At 44.1% G+C, this 27,396-nt stretch overlaps 1 protein-coding gene across 1 annotated transcript in view; it reads right to left on the bottom strand.

The window, feature by feature from the left end:
* LOC137306475 (clavesin-1-like) overlaps positions 1–27,396 on the bottom strand; it is a 78,888-nt gene that overhangs the window by 40,292 nt on the left and 11,200 nt on the right. The window contains exons 2-3 of the mRNA XM_067975721.1: positions 19,320–19,494; positions 9,932–10,042 (exon numbers count right to left, since the gene is read on the bottom strand). Coding sequence (XP_067831822.1) covers positions 9,932–10,042; positions 19,320–19,494 — 286 coding nt within the window. The remainder of the gene's footprint in view (positions 1–9,931; positions 10,043–19,319; positions 19,495–27,396) is intronic.

Here is a 27,396-nt window from a genome sequence, read left to right as displayed (position 1 = left end):
GCTTTCGAAAGGGATTTAGATAAATACTTGAAAGGAAAAAAATTGCAGGGCTACAGGGATAGGGCGGGAGAGTGGGACTAGCTGGATTGCTCTTGCATAGTGCTGGCACGGACTTGATGGGCCGAATGGCCTCCTTCCGTGCTGTAACCTTTCTATGATTCTATAATTCTGTTGCAGAAGCCCTAACTATAATCTTCCAAAGTTCTTTCAATTCAGGAACCATTCTTTAGATTGGAAAATTGCACGTCACTCTGCTATTTAAGAAAGGTGAGAGAGAGAAAACAGGGAATTATAGACCAGTTAGCCTAACATCAGAAAATTACTAGGGTCTATAATTTAGGATAGAGTGACTGAACACCTTGAAAATTCTTAACTGATCAAGGAGAGTCAGCATAGATTTGTAAAGGGTAGATCATGCCTGACGAACCTGATTGAATTTTTTGAAGAGATGACTAAAGTAGTGGACAGGAGAATGTTTATGGATGTTGTTTATATGGATGCCCAGAAGGCATTTAATAAAGTCCCTCATTAGAGACTGTTAACTAAAGTTGAAGCTCATGGAATTGAAGGCAAATTATTGACCTGGTTAGGAAATTGGCAGAGAAGCAGGAGACAGAGAGTAGGGATAATGGGCAGGTACTCAAATTGGCAGGATGTGACTAGTGTTGTCCCACAGGGATCTGTGTTGAGGCCTCAACTATTCACTGTATTTATTAATGACTTAGATGATGAGCTAGAGAGCCACATATCCAAATTTGCAGATGACACAAAGACAGGCAGCACTGTAAGTAGTGTAGATGGAAGCATAAAATTACAGAGATATTAATAGATTAAGTGAATGGGCAAAACTGTGGCAGATGGATTTCAATGTAGGTGAGTGTGAGGTCATCCAAGTGGACCTAAAAAGGATAGATCAGAGTACTTTCTAAATGGTGAAAAGCTCGACACAGTGGAGGTCTAAAGATACTTAGGGATCCATGTACATAGATCATTAAAATGTCATGGACAGGTACAGAAAATAATCAAAAAGGCTAATGGAATGCTGGCCTTTATATCTAGAGGACTGGAATACAAGGGGGGTAGAAGTTATGCTGCAGCTATACAAAACCCTGGTTAGACCGCACCTGGAGTACTGTGTCCAGTTCTGGGCACCGCACCTTAGGAAGGATATATTGGCCTTGGAGGGAGTGCAGTGTAGATTTACTACAATGATACCTGGACTCCAAGGGTTAAATTACGAGGAGCAATTACACAAATTAGGGTTGTATTCCCTGGAATTTAGAAGATTTAAGGGGTGATTTGATTGAAGTTTTCAAAATATTAAGGAGAACGGATAGTTTTTCTCTCTCTCTACCCTATTTCTGCTGGTTGGGGAGTCTAGGATTAGGGGACGTAGCCTAAAAATTGGAGCTAGGACTTTCAGGATTGAAGTTAGGAAACAGTTCCACACGCAAAGGGTGGTAGAAGTTTGGAACTCTCTTCCACAAACGACAGTTGATGCTAGCTCAATTGTTAATTTTAAATCTGAGATTGATAGATTTTTGTTAACCAAAGGTATCAAGGGATATGGGGCTAAGGCGGGTTTATGGAGTTAGGTCACAGATCAGCCATGATCTCCTTGAATGGCGGAACAGGCTCAAGGGGCTAAATGGCCTACTCCTGTTCCTATGTTCACACCAACACTAAGATATACTGTAAATCCAAATTCAGGGCCCAAATTAACTCTACATTTAAGCAGAATTTCCAGAGTCAGGTCCAGCCTGGATCTGGATTTATACTTTAATATGTGAGTATTGTTGATCTATATGACTGCAGTGTCAATCAGATGAAATAAGTGCTATTTACAAAGTCATATTTTCTAACAATAATGACCATGTATAATTTAGGATGTTTTAAAGAGTGGTGTTATCTTATTTTTCAGTGATAAGCAATTTCTTTCTTTGAATCTAACCTTGATGAATAAAGGATATATGAATGTGGTCAGTGGCAGGAACTGTTTACAGTGGCCTGATTGCAGCCATGTCTTGAGGAGTACTCCCGTGGTTAACATTCATCGCACATATTGATGAATCTTACTGCTTGCTGTATCTGCCTGAACATTTCATCTTCTGCCTCACCTATTGGAAGTACTGGTAAGTTGTGCTGGCATTAATGAATGAAAGAGCATTCTGTAGATGAGAAGAATTGTTCTAGCATCATCAATAGACCATATTGTTCAAATAAGGAAGGTAGTCGTGGTTAGCGGAGGCTTGTAATCGCAGCCCCAGGACATCACATTCTTTAGGGAAGTGTCCTCAATCTAACAATCTTCAGCTGCTTCATCAATGACCTTTGTTCCATCATAAAGTGAGATTTGGGGCTTTTGGCCAATAATTCCACAGTGTTCGACTCCTCAGATAATGAAGCAGCCAGTGCTGGCCTACAACACGACTTAGACAGCATCCAGGCTTTGGCTGTCAAATGGCAGGTAACATTCACACCACATAAATGCCAGGTAATGACCAAAGAAGAGAAAGCTCATCCATCATCCCCTAACCTTCAACAGCAACACCATCACTGAGATCCCCTCCCATTAACATCTTGGGAATCACCATTGACCAAAAACTTAAGCAGACTAGCCATATCAACACTGTGGTTACAAGACCAGTGGCTCACCTCCTGACCCCTCAAAGCCTTTTCACCATCAACAAGACTCAAGTTGGGAGTGTGATGGAATACTCACTATTCACCTCAATGGGTGGAGCTGCAACAGCACTTAAGAAGGTCAACACCATCCAGGACAGAGCAGGTCATTTGATTGGCACCCCTGACATTGCCTCAATATCCACCCCTCCACCAGTGGCACAATGTGGCTGCAATATATACTAACTATAGGATGCACTGCAACAACTCCCCTCACTTATTTCAACACTTCACAGCCCCAAAACCTTTACCACCAAAAAGTGCTGTGGAACATCATCACCTCCAGGTCACACACCATCCTGACTTGGGCATATATTACATAGAAACATAGAAAATAGGAGCAAGAGTAGGCCATTCGGCCCTTCGGGCCTGCTCCTCCATTCAAAATGATCATGGCTGATCATCTAACTCAGTACCCTGTTCCTGCTTTTTCCCCATATCCCTTGATCCCTTTAGCATTAAGAAATAGATCTATCTCCTTCTTGAGTACATCTAATGACTTGGCCTCCACTGCCTTCTGTGGTAGAGAATTCCACAGGTTCACCACCCTCTGAGTGAAGAAATTTCTCCTCATCTTGGTTCTAAATGGCATACCCCGTATCCTGAGACTGTGACCCCTGGTTCTGGACTCCCCAGCCATCAGGAACATCCTCCCTGCATCTAGTCTGTCTAGTCCTGCTAGAATTTTATATGTTTCGATGAGATCACCTCTCATTCTTCTAAACTCTATTGAATAAAGGCCTAGTCGACCCAATCTCTCCTCATATGTCAGTCCTGCCATCCCAGGAATCAGTCTGGTAAACCTTCGTTGCACTCCCTCCATGGCAAGGACATCCTTCCTCAGATAAGGAGACTAAAACTGCACACAATACTCCAGATGTGGTCTCACCAAGGCCCTGTATAACTGCAATAAGACATCACTGCTCCTGTACTCAAATCTTCTTGCAATGAAGGCCAACATACCTTTCGCCTTCCTAACTGCTTGCTGCACCTGAATGCTTGCTTTCAGTGACTGGTGTACAAGGACACCCAGGTCTCGTTGCACCTCCCCTTTTCCCAAGCTATCACCATTCAGATAATACTCTGCCTTTCTGTTTTTACAACCAAAGTGGATAACCTCACATTTATTAACATCTGCCATGTTCTTGCCCACTCACCCAACTTGTCTAAATCAAATTGGAGCCTCTTTGCATCCTCCTCACAGCTCATATTCCACCCCAGCTTTGTGTCGTCTGCAAACTTGGAAATGTTACATTTAGTTCCTTCATCCAAATCATTGATATATATTGTGAATAGCTGGGGCCCAAGCACTGATCCCTGGGGTACCCCACTGGTCACTGCCTGCCACACGGAAAAAGACCCGTTTATTCCTACTCTCTGTTTCCTGTCTGTCAACCAATTCTCAATCCATGCCAGTATATTCCCCCCAATCCCATGTGCTTTAATTTTGCACACTAACCTCATGTGTGGGACCTTATCAAAAGCCTTCTGAAAATCCAAATACACCACATCCACTGGTTCTCCCCTATCTGTTCTACTAGTTATCTCCTCAAAAAACTCCAGTAGATTTGTTAAGCATGATTTCCCTTTCATAAACCTATGCTGACTTTGTCCAATCCCGTTAATGCCCTCCAAGTGTTCTGTTATCACATATTTTATAATAGACTCTAGCATTTTCCCCGCTACTGATGTTAGGCTAACTGGTTTGTAATTCCCTGTTTTTTCTCTCCCTCCTTCTTTAAATAGTGGGGTCACATTTGCCCTTCCTTCATCATCGTTGAGTTAATATTCTGGAATTCAACACCTAAGGCCATCATGAGAGCACCATCATCACAAGGACTGCAGTGATTCAAGGAGAAGGCCTGCCAACACCTTCTCAGGGTAACTAAGGATTGACAAATGCTTCCTTGCCAGCATCACCCAAATCCCAAGAACAAAATAAATGCACTGAGCACCAGTTGACACCGTCACTGTTCACAGTTGACAGTGGACTCGATTCATGATCTGCACTATTTTTACTGCCACTGATAATTTGGCCAAAAATTCTGGAAAATATTATAAAATTAAGACAAAAATAATACAGCATCTGAAATTATGAAATTTTATATTGAGAACATTTCACACGTATCTTTATAACATACCTATACAACATATAGCAAATATTTAAAGCTGATTTGAAGACAACTTTCTTCAAGTCTGTCAATTAAATGAATTGGTTCACTGTTGAAATTGTTTAAAACTTGTTCCAGTGACTAAACTGCAATTCAACCAGTTCTTCAAAGCTGTCACTGTGATAACCCTTTGAAGGTAATGACAGTCACTTCATCCCACATCAAACAAACACAATGGGCTTGATTTTAAAACGGAACTGCGGGTGCGTTGGGGGCGGCGGGGGAAGAAAATCTGGATTTCCAGGAATGGGCAGAAATCCCGGCTCCAGCGCGCCTAAGAAGGTGCACGACCCAGAGTCACCTGGGTGCGTGCGCCATTCCTGAACCCAGAAGTCCCCAGTTAAAGTACTTGAAATGTACATAAATCTAATTAAGAGTGAAGGCAAGCGGTTTCAACGCTGCCTCAGTGTGTTTCCCGTGTTGTGTAAAACACGCCATGGGGAACGAGTCGTGTTTCAGCCGGCAGCCATTTGGACATTTAAATCCGCGTTTGACAAATGGGGATCAAAGGTGAGTTATTGCAGCAGGGCACTCAGTTCTCTCAGACAAACTTTTGGCTGGGAGATCTTTGTGTTTAGACTGAAAGTTCTTGGTTTACATTCAGAATTGTTCTGTTTACAAATATTTACCAACTTTTCAGACCCCCTCAAACTGACACCATCAGGACGGGAGGCGTGATGGCTGCATTCACCACTACATCTGAGGACGAGGAACATCACCGTCCTCGCCAGACACGGCGTGCACTTCCACCACTTGTAGCTCCACAACACACTGCTGCACCACAGGTACCTGCATAAGAGCACAGAGGGGAACAACAGAGGGAGCGATGTCGCAGGAGGCACTACCCTCGTCAGAGGGTCTACAGACCGAGGCTCAGCTTCCTGGACCTCTCTGAGGAGCAGTGCATACGGAGGCTGAGAGTGAGTCGCCAGGTGGTTGCAGACATCTGCAGCCTCCTTCATGCTGAGCTGCTCCCAGCTGGGCCTGGCGGCATCTCATTACCCGTCGCTGTTAAAGTGACCACTGCCCTCAACTTCTTCGCCTCCAGGTCATTCCAGGGTGCCACCGGTGACATCGCCGGGGTGCCTCAGTTGTCTGCACACAAGTGGATAAGGCAGGTCACCGACGGTTTGTTTCACAGGGCCTCGCAAAACGTCAACTTCCCCATGGACAACCTCAGCCAGTTGGAGTGGGCAGTGGGATTCCACTCTGTGGCTAGCTTCCCATGTGTACAGGGTGTAATTGATTGCACGTATATAGCAATCGGAGCGCCTCCACACGAGTCAGGACTGCTCATCAACAGGAAGGGGTATCACTCCATCAACACTCAGCTTGTTTGTGATCGTCGCAAAAGATTTCTTCACGTGTGCTCCAGATTTCCTGGCAGCTGCCATGGTTCCTTCATTCTGAGTGAGTCCAACATCCCAGCCCTCTTCCACGCACTGAAAACCCTTAAGGGTTGGCTCCTCGGGGACAAGGGATACCCCCTGTACACGTGGCTGATGACACCTCTGAGGAACCCCATCAGTGAGCAACAGCGTCGATACAACGACAGCCACATCGCCACCAGGTCTGTAATTGAACATGCGATAGGGCTGCTGAAGATGCGATTTCAGTGCCTCGATCGTTCTGGGGGAGCGCTTCAATACGCACCAGCGAGAGTGGGTCGCATTATAGTAGTGCGTTGTGTCCTGCACAACATGGCGCAACAGAGAGGGGTAACGGTTGATGCCCTCATCCACCATTCACATCTGCCATTCACACTGACAAACAGCAGCAGGAGGAGGAGGAGCAGGAGCAGGAGGAGGACAAACCCATGGGCAGAGCAGCGGCTCACCTGGCTGCTCGTGAGGCCAGAGAGTCACTCGTACGTGAACCGTTCTCATAAGATCAGAAAATGAGAAGAGTCCAGTTCTCACACCACCTGGAAAGAGCAGCGCCAACACCCCCACCCCACCCACCTCCTGCACAAAACAGTCCTGCAACTACATATATACCCACTGTAAAGTGACCCACTGGGTGGCATCAAGTGTTGCCGTTCATGATGAAGCACATGAAAGGGCGCTATCACAAAAGCCAGTCAAGAATGTGCAAGATGTGGCAGTAGTGGTGAGAATGATAACATTTAATGTGACTTTTACAAAAAAACAAATATAAATGAAAAACAAATCCTTTGCCTTTCTATTCCTACCACTTTCTATGTGGTGCATCCCCTGTCGCTGCAGCAGAGGTAGTGGCAGGTTGCTCTTGATCATGCTCTGACTGATTAGATGCTTTGGGCCTACGCCCTCTGGGTTTCGGTGCCCATGAGGGATCCTCTAAACTCTGCTCCACCTGCACCTGTGCAGGGGAAGACTCAGCTACCTGGAGAGGAAGCAGCATTGCAGGTACTGGTTGAGAGGGGGGCAACGGGTGAGATGTGGGAGCATTTTGAGCGGCGTCCCCACTTCCATGTCCCCTTTCGGCATCATCCCTCTCCTGGACCAGGCCCACATCACTCCTTCCACCCTGCTGGATAACAGTTTGGAGGACATGTATGATGCCTTGGAAGCCCAGTTGTAAAGTTTCTGTCTGCCTGTTTAAGGTGGCAGAATGTTATTCACCCTGAGTCCGAACGGCCGTTGTCAGGGCCTGAATGGACTCACTTGTGAGCTGTGCTTGAAATTCAACAGAGGCTAGCCTTCTCTCCATCACAGACATTCCCACAGTTACCTGCGACACTATCTCAGACATTTTAGCCCTTACCTGCGACACTATCTCAGACATTTCCACAGATACCTGTGACACTATCTCAGACAGTTCCTCACATCCCTGTGACACTATCTCAGAGATTTCATCACGTATCTGTGCCACCATTCCACTAATGCAGGAGTTGGACTCCTCCATCCTCTTTGCTATTGTGGAGAGTGTGCATGGCACCTGTTCCAGTACCTTCGCAAATGTGCTGCTGCCCCTCGATCATTCTCCTTTTAAAAGATGGCCCCCGGGGTTCAGCATCTGTGTCCAGCTGAGCAGAGCCTGGAGAGGAGTGTGCCCACATGCAGACTCTCCACATCTGCCCCTGCCACCAGTGTCTGCTCGTGCTCACTTGTGTATGGTGACTCACCAGGTGCCAAACCAACTAACTGAGGACTAGGACCCACCAAGGTATGAGTATCTGCACTGGCAAATGTCTCACTAAGATGTGATGGTGCTCCTCTGGGGAATCCCCCTCTGCCGCCACTGCGGTCACTGAATGGCCTTTAAGAGAACAGAAGACAATATTAAGCATCATCACAGATGTGTCATGTTGCGATGAGCATACTGAGGTGTTCAACATGCCAAGCATTGTTAACATCAATTCATGTTGTATGTGATCAACGTTAAAGTTTTGTCACCAGACCTTTGTAGGATGCCAGTCTCGGCGTCCCCGACGGACAGGCACTCGAGGGTGCGGCTGATCTCCAGGGCCGCCTCCTCTGCCTTTGTGAGGACCACTATTTGTTGTGGCCCCTCTCCAGTCCTCACCCTCTTGTGTGTATTTTGCGCTCTCTTCTTCTAGAAGGAGAGAAAGTACAGACGTGTGAATGAGTGATGTTGAATTGGTCAACCAATGAATGCATTGCTTTGGGTGAGGCTGACAGTGAAAGAGCTGCATCAGAGGGTGAGTATCAGACAGAGACATCACATTGGATCAGAATTGGGGTGAGTGGTAGTGGTGGGGTCACAAATGGGGAGATGAGGAAGTGAAGGTAAGTTGACGATGAGCCTTAAGTGGGTGTGAAGAGTGACTTGATGAAGTAGTCCAGGCAGTGCAGAATGAAGTGGGTGGGGGTGTGTAACACGGAATGCAGGAGAATCAGTAAGCAAACTCACTTTTGCTGACCTAGTTAGGTCATTGAAACACTTCCTGCACTGGACCCAAATGCGGCAGATGTTGCTGCTGCTGGTGACCACCTCTGCCACCTCGAGCCAGGCCTTCTTGGTGGCGGAGGCAGGCCACTTCCTCCTGTCGGCTGGGTGAAATAGTTCCCTCCTCCTCCTCATCCTGGCCAGTAGCAGCTGAAGTGAGGCATCGTTGAATCTTGGAGCAGCCTTGCCCCTGTGCTGCTCCATTGGGTTTTCTTGCTCTTTGCCCAAGCAAAATCCATTGGAGCAATGGCCCTTTAAATGTAGATGCTCCAGCTGACAGCCTGTCATGTGGGTGCATAGTCTGCCCACTGCGCAGCTTTCAGACAGCAAACCCAGAAACAAGGTTAAGGGGCACCAATTAAGTCGCGATCGTGTTGGGAACGGTAAGTTTTTATTATTCGCGTTTGCCGCGCACCCACTAACCCCCCCCCCACCCCCCGCCATCCCGCCGCCCTTTTAAAATCAAGCCCAATAAAACACACTGTGCCACGGAGAGGTAGGATTTAGGCAGGTGCCCAAAATTCCCCATATATCGAGCTTCCAATCCCAGTCATGCTATTGGGAAAATATTTTTTGATGCGTTTACTCAGGATGGCATTGATTATTGGGTGCTTCCATGTGCCTTTTAGAGATTATTTATACAGCGGCATTGGCATGGACCTTAGTACAGGTCGGCTGACTGTTCTGTCAGCTTGGGTGTATTGCTCGGTTGGGCCCTGAACTAAAGGAGGGAGAGAGGCAAAGAAGTTTTTTTTAAAAAATGATTTTCATGCAAATGTTTGTGTTAATGAGGAATGTTAGTCTTTCATTCTCCTGTTCATAATAATTTCACTTTGGTCTTATGGATTCAGGTGATAGTTTATGGTGTGCAAATACAAAAATACATCCAGCATTCAGAGTGTTAAAATACAGTCTTCCCTAACCAGTGTTGGATTTCAAGACAGACTAAGTACTGATCAGGACTGTGTCTGAGCCAATAAATCATTTATAATATGCACACAGACACGCATAGACAGAGGCACACACACACTGACCATTTGCAGCTTCCTCTCCCCTCTATTTAATTTTGCCCTTCTCTCCCATTCAACTAGGCAGAGAAGAGTTTTATTATTCTGAACCATACTTGCAAAATAATTGTTAATTGCCATGTTGAATCATGTTTCCCATCTGTTTGAAATTTTAATTACCCTTTTCCTGGTCTTGTCTTTGAGGAATGGCTTTATTATCGTATATAAAGCATGGATATACCAAGGCTGGTTCACAAAATGGATGCCTCCAAAGCGCGCAGGGAAGCTGTCCTGCAGAGATGAGAGACCAAAATCCAATGATTAGTAACTTAAAGTCACAGAAGAATCAATCAAGCAAGCTGACTGCTGTCTGTAAAATCAGCGCCACTGAAAGGGTAATGCTTTTGCTTTTATTTGCACAGCTATAATCCTCAAACTGCGCTGAATGAAATACACTCTGACATTCACATCATTGCAAGTTATTTTTTCTACATTTTAATCTCTCACATCTTACAGCCTTAGTTAAGTGGTAAAAATTCCAATGTTTCCTGTAACTAGAACTTGCTTTATGTGAATTATATGAATCTAAATGGCCGCTTGAAGCACATTCTAATAATTGGAGGTGGCCCAGAGCACTGGAGCACCAGCATACAATGTTATAGTGTGAGGTCTTGTCCATGACCTCTTATGCCACTGAGTTCCCAATTGCAATCGTGAGCATATGTTGAGCAGGAGAGGTGGGTGTAGGGAGGAAGTCTGAGGAAGAGTGATGGTCAGTCACTCTTGTACACCTCCCAGCAGTCAGCTGAGAACGACGGTCTGGCAGCAGATTACCTTCAGTTGGTCCACGGAAACCAGGAAATTGAAATGGTAAGAAATTACTTGAAAAATTGGGCTGTACATTCACAGAGAAAAAAAAGTGTCTGTTGAGTTTTGGATTCAACCTATTGTAATGAGAATGAACTGCTGAGAATTACAAACTGCACTGGCCAAGAATTTTTGCATGTTCAAGAAAAGCAAACAACCAAACTAAATACTGTTCTCCACCAATCACTTATAAAATAAAGAACTGTCTTTCAATGGTCCTGCATTTGTAAATATACAGAGGATGTTGGCATCATTAATGGTGCAAAATTACATTAAGAGCAGCATTGTTGGAGACCTGGGAGCAGGTTAGTGGGCTGCAGGAGATCGATGACTTAAACTTCAAGGAGAAAATAAAGTTTCCCAAATTAATAACATTTATCCAGGAGTTCCTTTTTGTCTCCCTGTAGGCAGGGCCCAGCCTCTGCTTGATATCTCACCTCTACAAGTGACTGAGATCAAGCCCGTGGCATGTCCTCTATCCCCGGCACCTCTTTAACTCTGTCAAAGAACTCCATTAGGTTAGCCATGACCTACCTTTCAGAAAACTGTGCTGACTCTCCTTAATCAGTTTATAGTTTTCCATGTACTCACATATTCTGCGTTATGATGTATTCTACCCTATGATGGATTCTAGCAATTTTCCACTTACTGATGTTAAACTCATTAGCCTGCAACTATTTGATCTTGCATCAGCAATTTCCTAAAAAATATTGTCCTAAATCTTTGCTCCAGTGCAAGCCTGCCAGCATATTTTGTTTCCTGTTGGAACTGTGGGGTTTGTGTAACTTTAACCAAGATACGTGCTCTGATATCGGGAGCTAGCATTGTGAGTACATAGACGTAATGCTAAGTGAGACTATGGGAGGACGGCGACATTTAATTCCTGCCAAACAATCTTACGTTTTAGGTCATTGTGAAATTATTGTGTGTGCATCAGAGTACCACACTATAGAAAGAAACAGGCCAAAAAACCAAAACAAAAGTGGACTCCTGCATTAGGAGATTCAAAAATACATTTTTAACAATTATATTTAGGGTTGTTAATTATGATTTTTTAATAAAAAAGGAAACCATGCGTATCTTTCTGATCTATACTTCCATTGGTATCACACTCAACAACAACAACTTGCATTTATTTAATGTAGAAAAACATCCCAAGGCACTTCACGGAGGTGTAATCAGACAAAAATAGATGCTGAGACAAAGAAAGAGATATTAGGAAAGGTGACCAAAAGCTAGTGAATCTACATTGCACTTTTTCCATGGCCTTTCTATATTTGGGTTCCCAAAACGGTGAATGCAGTACTCCTGCTGTACCCTAAATAACGTCTTGCACAGATTCATCATGATCTCCTTGTTTTTGTATTCAATGCTCCTATATATAACATCTAGAATCAAAATTTGTCATTTTAATGTCTCTTTCCATAGGCAATCATGATTTTAAAGATCTATACATCTCTATTCCTAGATCTATCTCACTCCTCCTCCACTACATTGAGAATTTTACCATGGGCTCGAATTTAGCAGGCCTGCGGGTTCCCAGCGGGTGGTCCTCCGGGAGCGTGGTCAACACGCTCGGCGAAATTAGTGGGTTGCCCGCGCGATCGTAGCAGGCAACCCACTAATAGGAATCAATTACCTGCTCCTCCGGGGTCCACGCTGCTGGTCTGCGCGTCGGGCGGGCTGCGCATGCGCAGTACGATCTGTCAGCTGGAGGCTCTCTAGTTAAAGGGGCAGTCCTCCACTGACAGATGCTGCAACCAATGGAACAAATTGCAGCATGGAGCAGCCCTGGGGGAAGGCTGCTCCCAGTTTAATGATGCCTCACCCCAGGTATCATCAGATGGGGTGAGGAGGAGGGGGAGGACACAGATCTTCCCCCCGGCGGGCGGGAGGAAGCGGCCTGCCTCTGCCACCAAGAAGGCCTGGCTCGAGGTGGCAGAGGGGGTCACCTGCGCCACCAACATATCGCCCACCTGCATACAGTGCAGGAGGCGCTGCAATGACCGCAGTAGGTCAGCCACAGTGAGAACACGAAGTCTTTCCCCTACACTCCGTCTGCCACAACACTGCCCCCACCCCACATCTCCTTCGGCACCGCCAACACTACTCTGTCACATCACCCTTCATACCCACTCAAACCCCATCCTCATCTTACCTCCACCTACTCACCTCGCCAGTACTCATCCTGCCACTAACACGCAACCCAATCCTCATACAATCTCATTGCTCCATCCCATACTCACCCTCTTGTGCATCTCCCTCACGGCCAGCCTCACTCAACCTGCCTCCACCTGTGCTGCAGCCACAGGGCATGCATCACATATGTGCAGTAGGCAGCGTAAGGCAAACGTGTCGTGAGCATGAAGGGGATGCACAAGGGTGTCTGAGGGTTTGTCCTGGGTGTTACCTATATTGAATTTCAGAGCAACAAACAGCACACATTATATTGACACCACCACTGCCATGTCTCCGCGAATCCTGTCCGCTGTGTCCAATAATGCCCGCTCCTGGGTATCACTATGAGGACCCACCACTGATGCCACCCATCGTGTTACTGCAGAGTAGGTGCAGGTGTATTTGCAGGGCTCTTCCGCGCAGACGACTGAGAGACATCGGCGGTGTAGCCAGCTGCACCCTGGAAGGATGCGGAGGAGAAGTTGTGGAGGGCAGTGGTGACTTTGACAGCGACAGGTAAGCAGATGGTGCTGGGGCCAGCCAGGAGCAGCTCGGCATGAAAGAGGCTGCAGATCTCCACGACTACATGTCGAGCGAATCTGCACCTCCCTGTGCACTGCTGCTCGGAGAGGTCCGGGGAGCTGCGCCTCGGTCTGTGGACCCTGCGGCGAGGGTAGTGCCCTCTGCGATGCATCTCTCCCTGCGGTAGCCCTCCCTCCTGCTGTGCAGGTGGGTGTGCAACAACACCGTGTTGGGGGGCTCCACGTCTCTGCGGCGGACGGCGTGGACTGCGAGGCTGCTGGGGCTGGTCATGCTGTTCGTCCTCCGAGGGTGTCCACGCACCACCCATCTGGCAGGTGTTGGTCTGAGGGGTTGTGCAGGGTAGGTGGGTGGTTCCTCGCACTTGGGCTGCGGTTTAGTGTCGGTCTGTCCTCTGGTTTGGCGGGGGGTGGTGGAGGGCAGGGGTTGCCCTATGTGACGCGGTGGCCTCCTGCGTGGGTGAGGGCTCTCCCCCGTGGAGTGCACCTTGGCACCTGCCACAGGCTGCTGGCTGCAACACGCCTGGTTGGAGCGAGACTGTTTCCCCCAGTGTGGGAAACTCACTGCCTTGAAGCTAAAATCCCACACTTCCTGTTTTGACAGCTGCTTCAGCTCATTAACTGACCTCAACAAGCAAGGTAAGTACTCTCAAGTGGAACCCCGCTGGCTTTAATTGCCTGTGGGATTCCCACCAGCGGGGCTTGCGCGCGCAGCCCCACACGTCAGCGCGTTACCCGGAAGTGGGCGGGATTTCGGCGCGATCCGGTCACGTGACCGGATATCGGGATTTTCGGGGCCCCCCCGCTGGAAACCCGCAGGTAACCCGACGCGAAAATCGAGCCCCATATTTCCATCCTCTGTTCCTTTTCCCAAAATTTGTCACTCCACTGAAACTGCATTTGCCACATGTCTGCCCATTTACCTAATCTGTCTACATCCTCCTGTAGTTTCCTGCATCCTTCCTTATAGTTTGCAATTAGCCTAATTTAGTATCATCAACAAATTTTAATATTCTATGTCCATGCCTAAATCATTTATGCATATGGAGAATAAGAAAGATTTATGGGGCACGCGACTAGTTACAACTTGCCAATCTGAGAAAACATCCATTTACTCCTATTCTACTTTCTATCATTCAGCCATCCTTCTAGCTAAGTCATCACTTCACTTTTAAAGCCATGGGATGGGCATAAATGTTTGCAATAAGGGGACGGGGAAGTTTCCAAAAATGCACAAAAGAGCTAAACAAAAACAAAAGTACTGTTAGAATCAAAATGCAGTAAAAGCAATCCAAAAAGATTTAATAAACAAAGTACTGCACTCTTCTAAAAATCCAATTGTTAAGGGCCAGAATCAGCCTTTCCTTCAGTGCCAATTTTATATGGGCGTCCAAACCGGCAGCACATTCCTAGTGAAGAGCATGGAAAAATGGCAGGTGATAGCTATTTGCATTGAAACTGGAACTTTATTTCTGGTAATCCTACAGTCCCTTCTTCATTCTCCTTTGTAAATACAGATGCAAAATACTTTCTAAGCATCTCTGCAATTCTTTCATTCTCCATCAGATTGCCATCTTCAACTCCTTAGTGGTCCAATTCCTTCTTTGACTGTACTCTTGCTTTGATGTGACTATTAAAGCCTTTGTTGTTAACTGGTCAGAAAGTTTACCCTAACAATCACTGAAAATTCATGAGTGCCACAAATTGGGCACACTATCCTCCACATCAGATTCTCCAGTTGAGCTTCTGACGAACACGGCTCAAGAGTACCGCCTTGTAAAATTTACACTTTTATGTTGATTGCCGGTCTTTTTTTCATGCTCTTCCTTAATCCTCCAAATCTCCCATTTTGAATGCACTTTCTCCTTCTAATTTTTCTAGTGGATTTCTTCTATATTACTAGCCTTAATTTTATTAGACACCTCCTCTTAGACTTCATGGGTTAGATCTTACAAATTAGTGCCCCAAGTGTAGAGCTTCCTGCAATGGGACTGCTAATTCATAACATCTATCCTATATTTTCCTTAATCTCCTTTTTCATCCTTAACTGGTTTCATTCCATAGAAGGCACTCCTATGATCCCAATAGCACAGGCACCATTACTCATCAATATCCATAATTATCCTTATTGCCTTCAATCCTGTTCTTAGCCAAGTATTTATCCAACTTTGTTTTTTTTACACAAGTTAATCAACACACAATGAACTGCTTTTGCCTATTCACTCATCTGCTACTTTTGGGGAAAATTCGATAGGCCAAATCATCCTGGGGCATAGTTCCTCTGTGTGCTGATCTTAGCAATAAAGTAGCGGTGAGTATAAAGTGGTATTCAATTCATACTTCCATCTACTTTTTCATTAAAATCAGTGAATGGAAGAAAATAGAACCCCTCATCTCTAGTCTTAAGGCTTGTTTCTTTTGTGCTCGTGTCCTCAGGTCCTCATATCAGGTTAAATAATCTGCTTACTCTACATTGCCCATGTATCACCTCAGTTCTTACCAAGCTCCTTTGGCTTTCTGTACCTTAGCAAATTGACTGCAAGATTCTTATCTTCATATTTCTCCATGATATTTCTCATCTGGATCTGAATGATTTTCTCCAGCAATATGTCCCTGTGTGCACGTCCGCTCCTTTGATTATGGATTACTGCTAGTTTCCTGCTCCCTTTGCTTTACTATCTCCAATCAATGATTTAAGTACCATGCCCTTGTCCCAAAATATTTCACCCTCCTACCTCTTTCCCTGCCTACAAAAGCTATCTCCTTGACAATGTTTCAAGAAGATTACACATCTGAAACATGGACAGTCTGTTCTCTACACAGATGCTGATTGACCTGCTGTTTGTTTCCAGCTTTTACTGTTCTTTGTCAATATTCTTGGGCTCTACTCCATTTAGATTGTCTCCTTTTCATGCTCTTTGAATTGTGAAGCACTTTAAGATTTTTTTATTTGTTCATGGGATGTGGGCGTTGCTGGCAAGGCCAGCATTTATTGCCCATCCCTAGGGATGTTTATGTGAGAAGCAAAATACAAATGCAAATAGTGGATGTTATTAGCACCCATTAGCTTTAATAAATAGATTTCAAGAGATGTTCTTAACAGTTGAAGGCATAATTTGACACATTTACGGAGCAGATGGATGTGTTCCTAACATCTTTAACAGTTTCATTATAACTGTAACATTCTACTGAGTAGTTGTGAATTGATAAATATTTAATATAACACTGATCTTTTCAGAAAATATTTATGACCTTTCAGCACAAAAGTTTTTAAATAATCAGATAATGTAGAGTTTACTGGTCCTTTTCCCGTGACATTTAATACCACTTTATAAGAATATAAGAAAATTCAAGGAAAATGCAAGGCCATTCAGCCCACTGAAGCTCATCCATCTAGTACAGAGGTCCAATGTTTGTCCACATGCCACATCTGGCTCCCAGACCAATTATATCTGGCTCGTGGAACACTGCCTTTTACCACTTTGTCCCAGTACAGAGATATAGGTAAGTGAGGTGAGTGTTGGTCACTTCTGGAACAAACCGCCAGCAGAAATAGCTGATCTTCCAATAGGGTTCTGGGATTTTTTTTAAAAAGCAGCGGATAAGGGGCAGATTTTCCTATATTGCGCTTGGTCGTAAATAATCGCCTAGGTGGAGCATACAGGGGAAAATCAGATGGGGCGTATTATCCGCATGTAATCAAGCCCATCGGATTTTCCTTAAACTTTATTAAATTTGGAGCAAGAATAATTTGCAATATCTGTGCATTATACGAACTCCAGGCTTTGAACTGGACCCCACAAAGGTTGATGGTTCATGACTCTCCACAAACAAGGAATGAACACCCTCCCCTTTCTACTCCTCCCTACTTAGCAATTATCTTAAAGCATATTAGGTCAATTTCACAAGGCTGCCTCTCCTGGTGGGAGCCTCAGTCAGCTGGAACATCAATTAGAGAATGAAATGCAGAGGTTAGCATGCCCAATTTCAATGTTTCCAAATTTCCAGTCACCAGAAAATCTACTGACTGCAAATTTGGGAGTACCAGAAGTCGAACATGCAGATCTTATGCTCAATTCTCTGATGCTTCTGTTGAGCAAGGATCCGCACCAGAAATACAGTCTTGAAAATGTTACCCAATTGTCCAAACTGACATTGCTTCTTTCATATTCTACAAAGACGCATTCTTTATGTCTCCTGCAAGTCCAATGAAAAGCTACCATTACTTAGTATTAATAGCTCCACCCTTAGTCCTTCTTCAGCCATTAACATTTTTAGTCTCACTAGCATAGATTTTCCTCGGGGGACCCTCATTGGCTGCTAAACAGGCACAATGTACCTGAGGTGCCCTGTGCCTGTGACCAAAGAGGTGCCCTTGAATTAGAAATTTTGCAGCTTACCTCCTAAGAGTCCTGCAGCTACACTCCTGACCACTGGCACAGGGCCTTCTGATTGCTATAAAGCAGCAGCCAGAAGGCCCAAAGATCATCCCATGTGTGGTTGAAGCTACTAAAAATAAATTTGCCTGCCAGATCTTTTGAGTTCTCCCAGGACCCCTGCAAACCCACCAGCCCACGAGGATCCCCACATAAATACCATTGCCCAGTTTCTTTGGGGGGCTGCTCCTGTGAACACAGGACTGTTGAACAAGCAGGAAATGAAGGCCTGGATTATCCTCTCCCATCTCATTTGAATGATTATGCTGGTCCTGTGTCTACTCCAGACATATGCCCAGCTCTGCCCATCTGGGGATGCTGAGGAAATCCCAGCCTAGCATCATTGAGGTGGAGAACTGCTGTTCACAGGTCTACGCCTCTTTTTCCTCTTCACTGAGAATTCCCCAGCTGCCAGAAAAGAGGAAAATCTCTCTTATTATTAGTTTGCTCTTTCTTGCCAAACACTTCTTTTCCCCTCAACAACTCTTAGTGCCTGTCGCCCTCCTCTCACAACAACAGAATTTCCCTTGTCCTCACCTTCCATCCTACTAACCTGTTTTTTGAAGATTATCTTCCACTATTTCCACCACCTACAAGATGATCCCACCATGAAACACATTTTCCCCTCCCTGCCTTCCCCTCTTCTGTTTCCTCTAGGATATCCTTGTTCATTCTTCATTACCCCAAATGTCTGGTACTCCTGAATACAAGAAAAAGCTTGTCACTGATAGATGATCTTTCTCTCACCTCTAGCCTCCAACCTCTCTCTGTTTTGCAACCTTTCTTTTTTTAGCAATACTACGACGGCCAATGCGCCTCTAAACTTTCCTCTCTGATTACTCCTCAGCTGAAGCTATATTACATTCTTGTTCTGTTGAAAGAGGACCTATTACACAGTCTCCTACTCTAACAAATTTCTTATGAACCACAAAATTGTGGGATTGCTTACCTCTATGTCTCCTTTCTACTAAATCATCAGGCTTTTAAAACTCAAACTTGATATCACTCAATTCTTACTTTCTCATTTGCCTCACCTTCTCTTTTCCTTTTGATGGAGCCCTATGTTATGACCCTTGGTCTTTCAATTTGATTTTTCAATTAAAATAAATTATTTTACTAATCCTCACCTTTATTTTTCTATTTTGTTTTACTTGTTGCTGCTCTTTGTATCTCACTGAACCATGTACTATTCCCTAGCTGAAAGGACAGACAGGCAGGTGACTTGCTCTGAGGTATCTGCCAAGGATACTCTAGAGTGAACTGCAAAGAGATGCAATGGTTCCGAATAACTTGGCTTCTGATTTCTTTCACTCTCTATTGGGAAGTGCCTGACCTCTGCTCAGTGCCCCTTACTGGTTTAGAAGTCACTTTGCAAGAACCTACATCCTATTACTGTGTGTCACTTATGTGATGAATCACTGTGCTATGTGTTCTATTATTTTCTTAAGTCCTCGGGATAATGATTTGTAAAACATTGGAAAATTTCACACTGAACTACAAGGGAAAGAAATAGGCAAAATGCATTAATTATTAAAAATAATTACTGACCTGCAAGCCCTCTATGGCTAGTCTTAGTATGGTGGGAGTCAGTTTGGAGGCTTGTTTGAATGTGAAATTACTCCAGTCTATAATTAGCACAAATCCATTTATCTGTAACTCTGCGTCTTCAATAAGGATTTCTAGGGACAGAAGAATAGCTCGGAGAATGTCCACAAAGGTATTCCTAAAAGAGAAAGCCATACAACACCAAAGGGATTAGAATTCTTAGCCACAGTCTGTGGAAGAAGAAAGAATCCATTGATACCTGATTTTGAAACAATATTGTGGCATTGTACACCATCTTAATTTCATTGTGGAAGAGTTCTAATTTAATTAAGGGCCCATTTACTTCTTACACATGAATTAGACAGTACTGTATTTCTATCTAGGTACTAAAATCTGATAGTAATTCTGAGCACAGAATTACAATAAACCAAACTTTCCATCTAGTTCCCTTATATAAAATAATCCTGATAATATAATACATATCCTGATTAACTACTTCTCTAGTCATTTGATGCTGAATGCACTGAATATTGTCAACTGCCGAATACTCAATAAAAACAGAAGACTATTAGAAAGCCAATTGTTGGCACATTTGTGTTAATGGAAAGCAGTTTCAGCTTAACATAACTTGGATGTAAAACTGCCCAAATCAAATTTAGGCAAGAGGTTTGAGATGGATCAACTCAAGGAGGCCGGATCCTGCCACTTTAGCTGCACGTCAGTTGCAGTAGAACTGCCGCCAGTGCAAAGCAAAATTTTAAAAGAATTTTTAAAGCTAAATTTCTAATCTTTTAGAGATAACATTAATATTTAAACAGTGTTCAGTATGGTGACCAGAGAATTATGACAAGCTGTAGATAACTCAGGCTGGATGGCTCTGTACAACTCTCAGCAGGTGTCAATCTCAGACTTGTACCTTTACTATAACAGCGACCATGTTTTATATATTAGCAGCTTCTTGTAAAAGATCCTTTCATGAAAGGTGTAGTTACGCTGTCACTATGAGTCGCTCCTGCCCGAACTCGCACTGCATTTAAAGTGAAATATATAGTACACATGCACAGAGCTTGCTCCTGGTTCTTAGATTTCACCCTGTAGCCAAGTAGCATAAATCGGGTTCTGCCACGCTCGAATTGATTCTTTAACTACTGGTCTCAGCTAAAGTAAAAAGTCGAGTTAATATTTTATCAATGGAATAGGTATAATTTTAACTTCCATTCAGTTGCAGATACCAGGCCTCAATGGATTACGGTACAAATACTACAGATAGGTTGGTTTTATATGTGAGCCGTATAGATTGTGACCTTGATGTTGTAAAGGAGCCCTTAGGGAAGAGTGACCGTAATATGATAGAATTCTTCATTAAGTTTGAAAGTGATATAGTTCAATCCGAAACTAGGGTCTTAAATCTGAACAAAGGAAACTACGAAGGTATGAGGCACAAGTTGGCTATGGTTGATTGGGGAACTTCATTAATATGTATGATGTTCGACAGGCAATGGCTAGCATTTAAAGAATACATAATTTGCAAAAAATATATATTCCTTTAAGGCACAAAAACCCAACAGGAAAAGTGGTCCAACAGTGGCTAACAAGAGAAATTAAAGATAGTATTAAATCAAAGAAAGAGGCATAGAAAGTTGCCAGAAAAAGCAGTAAGCCTGAGGGTTGGGAGCATTTTAGAATTCAGCAAAGGAGGACCAAGAAATTGATAAAGAAAGGGAAAATAGAATATGAGTAAATTAGCAAGAAACATAAAAACAGACTGTAAAAGCTTCTATAGGTATGTAAAAAGGAAAAGACTGGTGAAGGCAAATGTGAGTCCCTTACAGACAGAGACAGGAGAATTTATAATGGGGAATAAGGAAATGGCAGAGAAATTAAACAAATACCTTGTGTCTTTCTTCACGGAAGAAGAAACAAGAAACCTCCCAAAGATACTAGAGAACCAAGGGTCTGGCGAGAATGAGGAATTGAAAGAAATTAGTAATATTAAAAAAATAGTATTAGAGAAATTAATGGGACTGAAAGTCGATAAATCCCAAAGACCTGATGATCTACATCCCAGGGTTTTGAAAAAGGTGGCTATAGAGATAGTGGATGTATTGGTTATCATCTTCCAAAATTCTATAGGTTCTGGGATGGTTCCTGCAGATTGGAGGGTTGCAATGTAACCATTTTAAGAAAGGAGGGAGAAAGAAAACAGGGAATTACAGACCTGTTAGTCTGACATCAGTTGTAGGGAAAATGCTCGAATCTATTATAAAGGATGTGATAACAGTCACTTAGAAAATAATAATAGGATTTGGCAGCATCAACATGGATTTATGATAGGGAAATCATGTTTGACAAACTTATTAGAATTCTTTGAGGATGTAACTAGTAGAATAGATAGGGGGAACCAGTGGATGTGGTGTATTTGGATTTTCAGAAGGCTTTCGATAAGGTCCCACGCAGGAGGTTGGTGAACAAAGTTAGATGGAATTGGGGGTAATATACTGCTATGGATTGCAAATTGGTTAACAGACAGAAAACAGAGAGTAGGAATAAACGGGTCTTTTTCAGGTTGGCAGACTGTGACTATGGGCTCGATATTAGGAGGGAGGCGGGTTGGCAGCGGGGGGTCGACTGGGCACGTGGGTAACGCGCCCAGTGAATTTGGGGTGCTCCGCACGCGATCGCATCATACGGTGTTGGCTGGAGGAGCCCTATTTAAAGAGGCAGTCCTCCACTGACTGATGCTGCAGAAAGGAGCCAAAATTACAGCATGGAGCAGCCCAGGGGGAAGGCTGCTCCCAGGTTTAATGATGCCTCACTCCAGGTCCTACTGGATGGGGTGAGGAGGAGGGGGAGGACAGAGTTCTTCTCCCCGGCGGGCGGGAGGAAGCGGCCTGCCTCTGCCACCACGAAGGCCTGGCTCGAGGTGGCAGAGGAGGTCACCAGCACCACCAACATATTGCGCACCTGCATACAGTGCAGGAGGCGCTTCAATGACCTTAGTAGGTCAGCCGAAGTGAGTACACTTACTCATTCCCCTACACTCCGTCTGCCACATCACCGCCCCCACCCCACATCTCCTTCTGCACTGCCAACACTACTCTATCACATCACTCCTCACACCCACTCAAAGCACAACCTCATCTTACCTGCAATTACTCACCTCGCCAGTACTCATCCCACCACTACCACTCAACCCAATCCTCATACAATCTCATGGCTCTATCTCATACTCACCCTCTCATGCATCTCTTTCACGGTCAGCCTCACCCAACCTGCCACTACCTGTGCTGCAGCCACAGGGCATGCATCACATATGTGCAGTAGGAAGCGTAAGGCAAACGTGTCGTGAGCATGAAGGGGATGCACAAGGGCATTTGAGGATTTGTCATGGTTGTTACTTGTATTTAATTTCTGATCAACTCACATTACATGTTATATTGTCACCACTACTGCCACGTCTTTGCAAATCTTGTCTGGTTTGTGCAATAATGCCCTTTCCTGAGGATCACTATGAAGACCCACAACTGATGCCACCCATTGTGTCACTGCAGAGTGGGTGTAGGTGTATTTGCAGGGCTCTTTTGTGCAGACGATTGAGAGACGTCGGCGATGTCCCCGGTGGCACCCTGGAAGGATGCGGAGGAGAAGTTGTTGAGGGCAGTGGTGACTTTGACATCGACAGGTAAGAAGATGGTGCTCGGCCAGCCGGGAGCAGCTCGGCATGAAGGAGGCTGCAGATGTCCACGACTACATGTCGAATGACCCTGAGCCTCCGTGTGCACTGCTGCTCAGAGAGGTCCAGGAAGTTGAGCCTCGGTCTGTGGACCCTGTGGCGAGGGTAGTGCCTTCTGCGACACATCTCTCTCTGCGGTTGCCCTCCCTCCTGCTGTGCAGGTGGATGTGTCACAGCACTGTGTTGTGGGGCTCCACGTGTCAGAGGTGGACGGCGTGGCTGGTGAGGCTGGTGATGCTGTTCGCCCTCCGAGGAGGTCATGACTGCAGCTATGGCGGCCCCCACCGGAAGATGTACGTTTGAGGGGGTCCTCAAGGTAGGTAAATGTGTCTGGACACCGGGGTTGAGGTTGTAAGTTTGTGAATTTTATTGTTAGGAGGTGGGTGGTGGAGATCAAACTTTGTCCAAAGTGACTGAGTGGCCTCCTGCAATGAGTGAGGGTCTCCCCCCTCCCCCCCCCCACCTGTCAAATGGACCTTTGCAGCTGCCACAGACTGATGGCTGCAACATGTCCATTTCAACTGGGAGTGTTTCCCCCAGTACGGGAAACGGTCTCAGTTGAGTTGAAAATACCACCCCTCCTAAAATATCCTACAAATCAGGTCTGCAAACGACCCGAACTATCTACTTAATTGGTTTAAGTGGCATCCCACCTGCTTTAATTGCCGGCGGGAGTCCCGCATGCGGGGGCTGCGCGCGCATCTAAGCGCGTCACTGGGGAACCCGGAAGTGGGCGGGTTGGAGCCGGGCTCCTGTCCCGCCCCGGCAATCCCCGATTTTCGGAGCTCCCCGCCACGAACCCGCCGGCTCAGACATCTGAAAATCGAGCCCTATATTTCAGCTTTATTTTAAATTGCTACTTTAAGTACACTTACTGCAGATTTATGTAGAATCTATTTTTGTCTACTTAAACATGTTAAATGGATGTATTGGGGTAATATTTAATGTATTCGGGGTTTTAATTGTTTTACATCATTTGCTGTGATGTCAGACCTTTGGCCATTGCCATCCATCATAAGTTGGGGCCTACTGAAATTTCCATTCCTAGCTACGCCATTGGTTTGAAATAATACTAGATTCATATTTATGTCATTGTTGTCTAGTGACATTAAAAATATGGAGCTCCTTTCCTCCCCTAGCCCACAGGCTTTTAAAATCTAAGCCTGTCCTCATTTAATGACTCTTTCTTGATTTAGCTAATATTCTCCTGTTTCTTTTTAACCTAGCTGTACATTATTTTCCAAGTAATTATTTTAAAATGAAACATATCTAATTGAAGCATATCGGAAATATCATACCTGTAAAATAAATATGATCTTTCTGTGCTTCTTGATGTGTTACTTTATTTACTACTATAGCTTTTGTAATTTGTTGTTCCCCCTCTTCCCCCCCACCACCTCCACCCCACCCCTCATTTCCCAAGCTATTTTTCAATGTGCCATGCTTTTCCAGGCAGGAGATTAAGTAATTAGGTTGTTCCATCGCCTGCTGGCGGAAGACAAACTGATTGTCACTTTCTCTCACGGTGGGACACCACATTTAGCAGCCTGGCAGTGAACTGATTATTCAAGCTATATAGTAATTTGCGAGAAAGTCATTTATTTATTGGTAAATGGACTAAAGTGACAGCCTCAACCAGGATCACAGAGGTGTGATGTAAATACCCCACAGGGAAACAACACTACAAGTAAAATGGCAAGTAATCTATTGTAAACAATTTTACAACACCAAGTTATAGTCCAACAATTTTTATTTGAAATCTACAAGCTTTCGGAGGCTTCCTCCTTCGTCAGGACTATAACTTGGTGTTGTAAAATTGTTTACAATTGTCAACCCCAGTCCATCACCGGCATCTCCACATCAAGTAATCTATAACATACTATTAGGTAAGCTTTTCATTGAGTCATTTTGTATACTACTGATGGTGCTATGCATTGCACAGATCAGGGTATAATTTCTTCTGGTAGTGAACTGCTCGATGTGTTTGCATTAAATTCTTTGTGTAGTAATTTAACACAGTTGACAACTGTTTAAAATAAATGGGTTAACAACTGCATTAAAATCATAGAAAAAGGAATTTTATTTGAATATATTAACTAGTAAGCGACAAGAGAAAATTAAGTCCTCCAATGTTTGAATATTACAGTGTAGCCATATTGGCTGCCTCAAATAAGGATATTTAACCCGGAAAGAAAGAACTTACAATGGTATAGCACCATTCATGACCTCTGGATGTCCCAAAGTGCTTTACAGCCACCGAGTTATTTTTGAAGTGTAGTCACTAATGCTATGCAGGCCCAACTTGCCATGGAGTTATAGGACATGGGTTTGTGTCCAAATCCTTCATGTACTGACGTCCTACTTTAGCTCTACTGTTGTGGAGAGGTGGCAAATGGAAGCCACATGCTTCCTCACAATGAGGAAAAACACAGGGCTGACTACCATGTACTACTTTAACACACCTCTTAATGATTGGGTTCAGATCAGCATTGGCACAGGCCTTGTATTTTTCCATTTCCCAAATTAGTTACTGTTAGGATCTCTCTTAATGGGGTTGCTGGTTTACTTTACTTAGGACCCTTACAGCCAACTGAGAGAAGAGACTTTTATTCCATCAGATTGGGCTGAACTTGAACCCAGGTCCCAGAGATGAAATGGTAATATGTTGAACTACTGCACTACCGAATCATTGAGTGTAGTGTTTGATAATAAAAGATTTACTTCAAAGACTGTTTAATAAACTTTATATAGAAAGCTATACATTTGTTCCTATGGTTCTGTAACCACGAGCAAGTAATCTGAAAACTAGCAGTGCTGCACAAACTGGATTCCTGGGAATTCACATTTTAAAGAGTTTACATTTCATAAAACTGCATTAAATCTTTGAAAAGAGAGAAGTTGCAGATAGAATTATAAAATCCATTTTATATCATAACATTTTGGCAGCAAAATACAGAATTATAACTTCACTTCCAAAAGCTCTTCATAGCACTTACTGGTACTTCTTCTGTTCTACTTGCACCTTGTTTTAAATATTCAGAATGATAACCCAGATAAAGGATCCACATGGGTATTATGCAGGGTTCATGGATTGCTAAAGAGGTATTACTATTGAAAAAGCATTCAAAGAATGGCAACAAAGACGGGCTGCATCTTAAATCACTGAGCTGGAAGAGAAGCAGCTGTTCCTTCTGGAGCAAAAGGAGGGGGGAGGGGGATCATGATCCAAGCTTTTAAAATCATGAAAAGAACCAGAAGGCATGATTGCAAGTTCAGAAGTAAATAGATCACAAAGTTCCCATTTTATGGGATAGACTGTCACAGAGCACAGAGAACGTGGACTCTGATGAAGCATTCCAAAAATAAATGGACAGATCTGCGATTCTACAGTGCACAGAGGTATGAATTTGCCGCTAAGGCAGGTGGAAATGAAAGTGATCTGAGAGGGTTCTGTGAAGAGAGTGAGCTTGACAGGTTGAATCTCATTCCCACCTTCCAATGTTTTTAATTTTCATAGGATCATAGACATTTACAGCACAGAGAAGGCCAATCAGCCCATTGTGTCTGTGCCAGCGGAAAAAGAGCTATCATGCCTCATCCCACTTTCCAGCACTTGGTCTGTAGCCCTGTAGGTTGTGGCACTTCAAGTGCATATCCAAGTACTTTTTAAATGTGATTAGGGTTTCTGCCTCTACCACCCTTTCAGTCAGTGAGTTCCAGACCCCCACCACCCTCTGGGTGAAAATATCTCTCCTCAGCTCCCCTCTAATCCTTCTACCAATTACTTTAAATCTATGCCCCCTGGTTATTGACCTCTCTGCTAAGGGAAATAGGTATTTCCTATCCACTCTATCTAGGCCCCTCATAATTTTATACACCTCAATTAAATCTCTCCTCAGCCTCCTTTGTTCCAAAGAGAACAACCCCAGCCTTTCCAAATTTTCCTCATAGCTAAAATTCTCCAGTCCTGCCAATATTCTATTAATGTGAAACTAATTTGATCATGTTTTATTGTTACAACAAGTAAAGTGAAGGTATAAATATCATGTTGGATGACCGCAGCAAAATACCCATTTTAGATTTCTTTGCTGGTGACCTAGATGACTCACTCAGAACTTCATGACTCATCGATTATGAGGTCATTTTAAATCAGTTTTCACTTTGGCCCATTAGATATTCTCCTAGACTTCTTCTGTACTCAAATCTACTGTTTCAGTCCAGTTACAAGGCTAGTGGAATAATATCCAATAATTTATTATACATCTGATCTCCCATGGCATTGCTCAGAGATAGTCTGGATTCTGCAGCATGGTTATGATACTTAGTTACTAACCTGGCCTGTGCCCT

The sequence above is a fragment of the Heptranchias perlo genome, chromosome 3, assembly GCF_035084215.1.
Source record: "Heptranchias perlo isolate sHepPer1 chromosome 3, sHepPer1.hap1, whole genome shotgun sequence".
In the NCBI taxonomy this organism is placed as follows: Eukaryota; Metazoa; Chordata; class Chondrichthyes; order Hexanchiformes; family Hexanchidae; genus Heptranchias; species Heptranchias perlo.
Note: the sequence above shows the minus strand (reverse complement) of the source record. Positions and strands in the feature narration are given on the sequence as shown.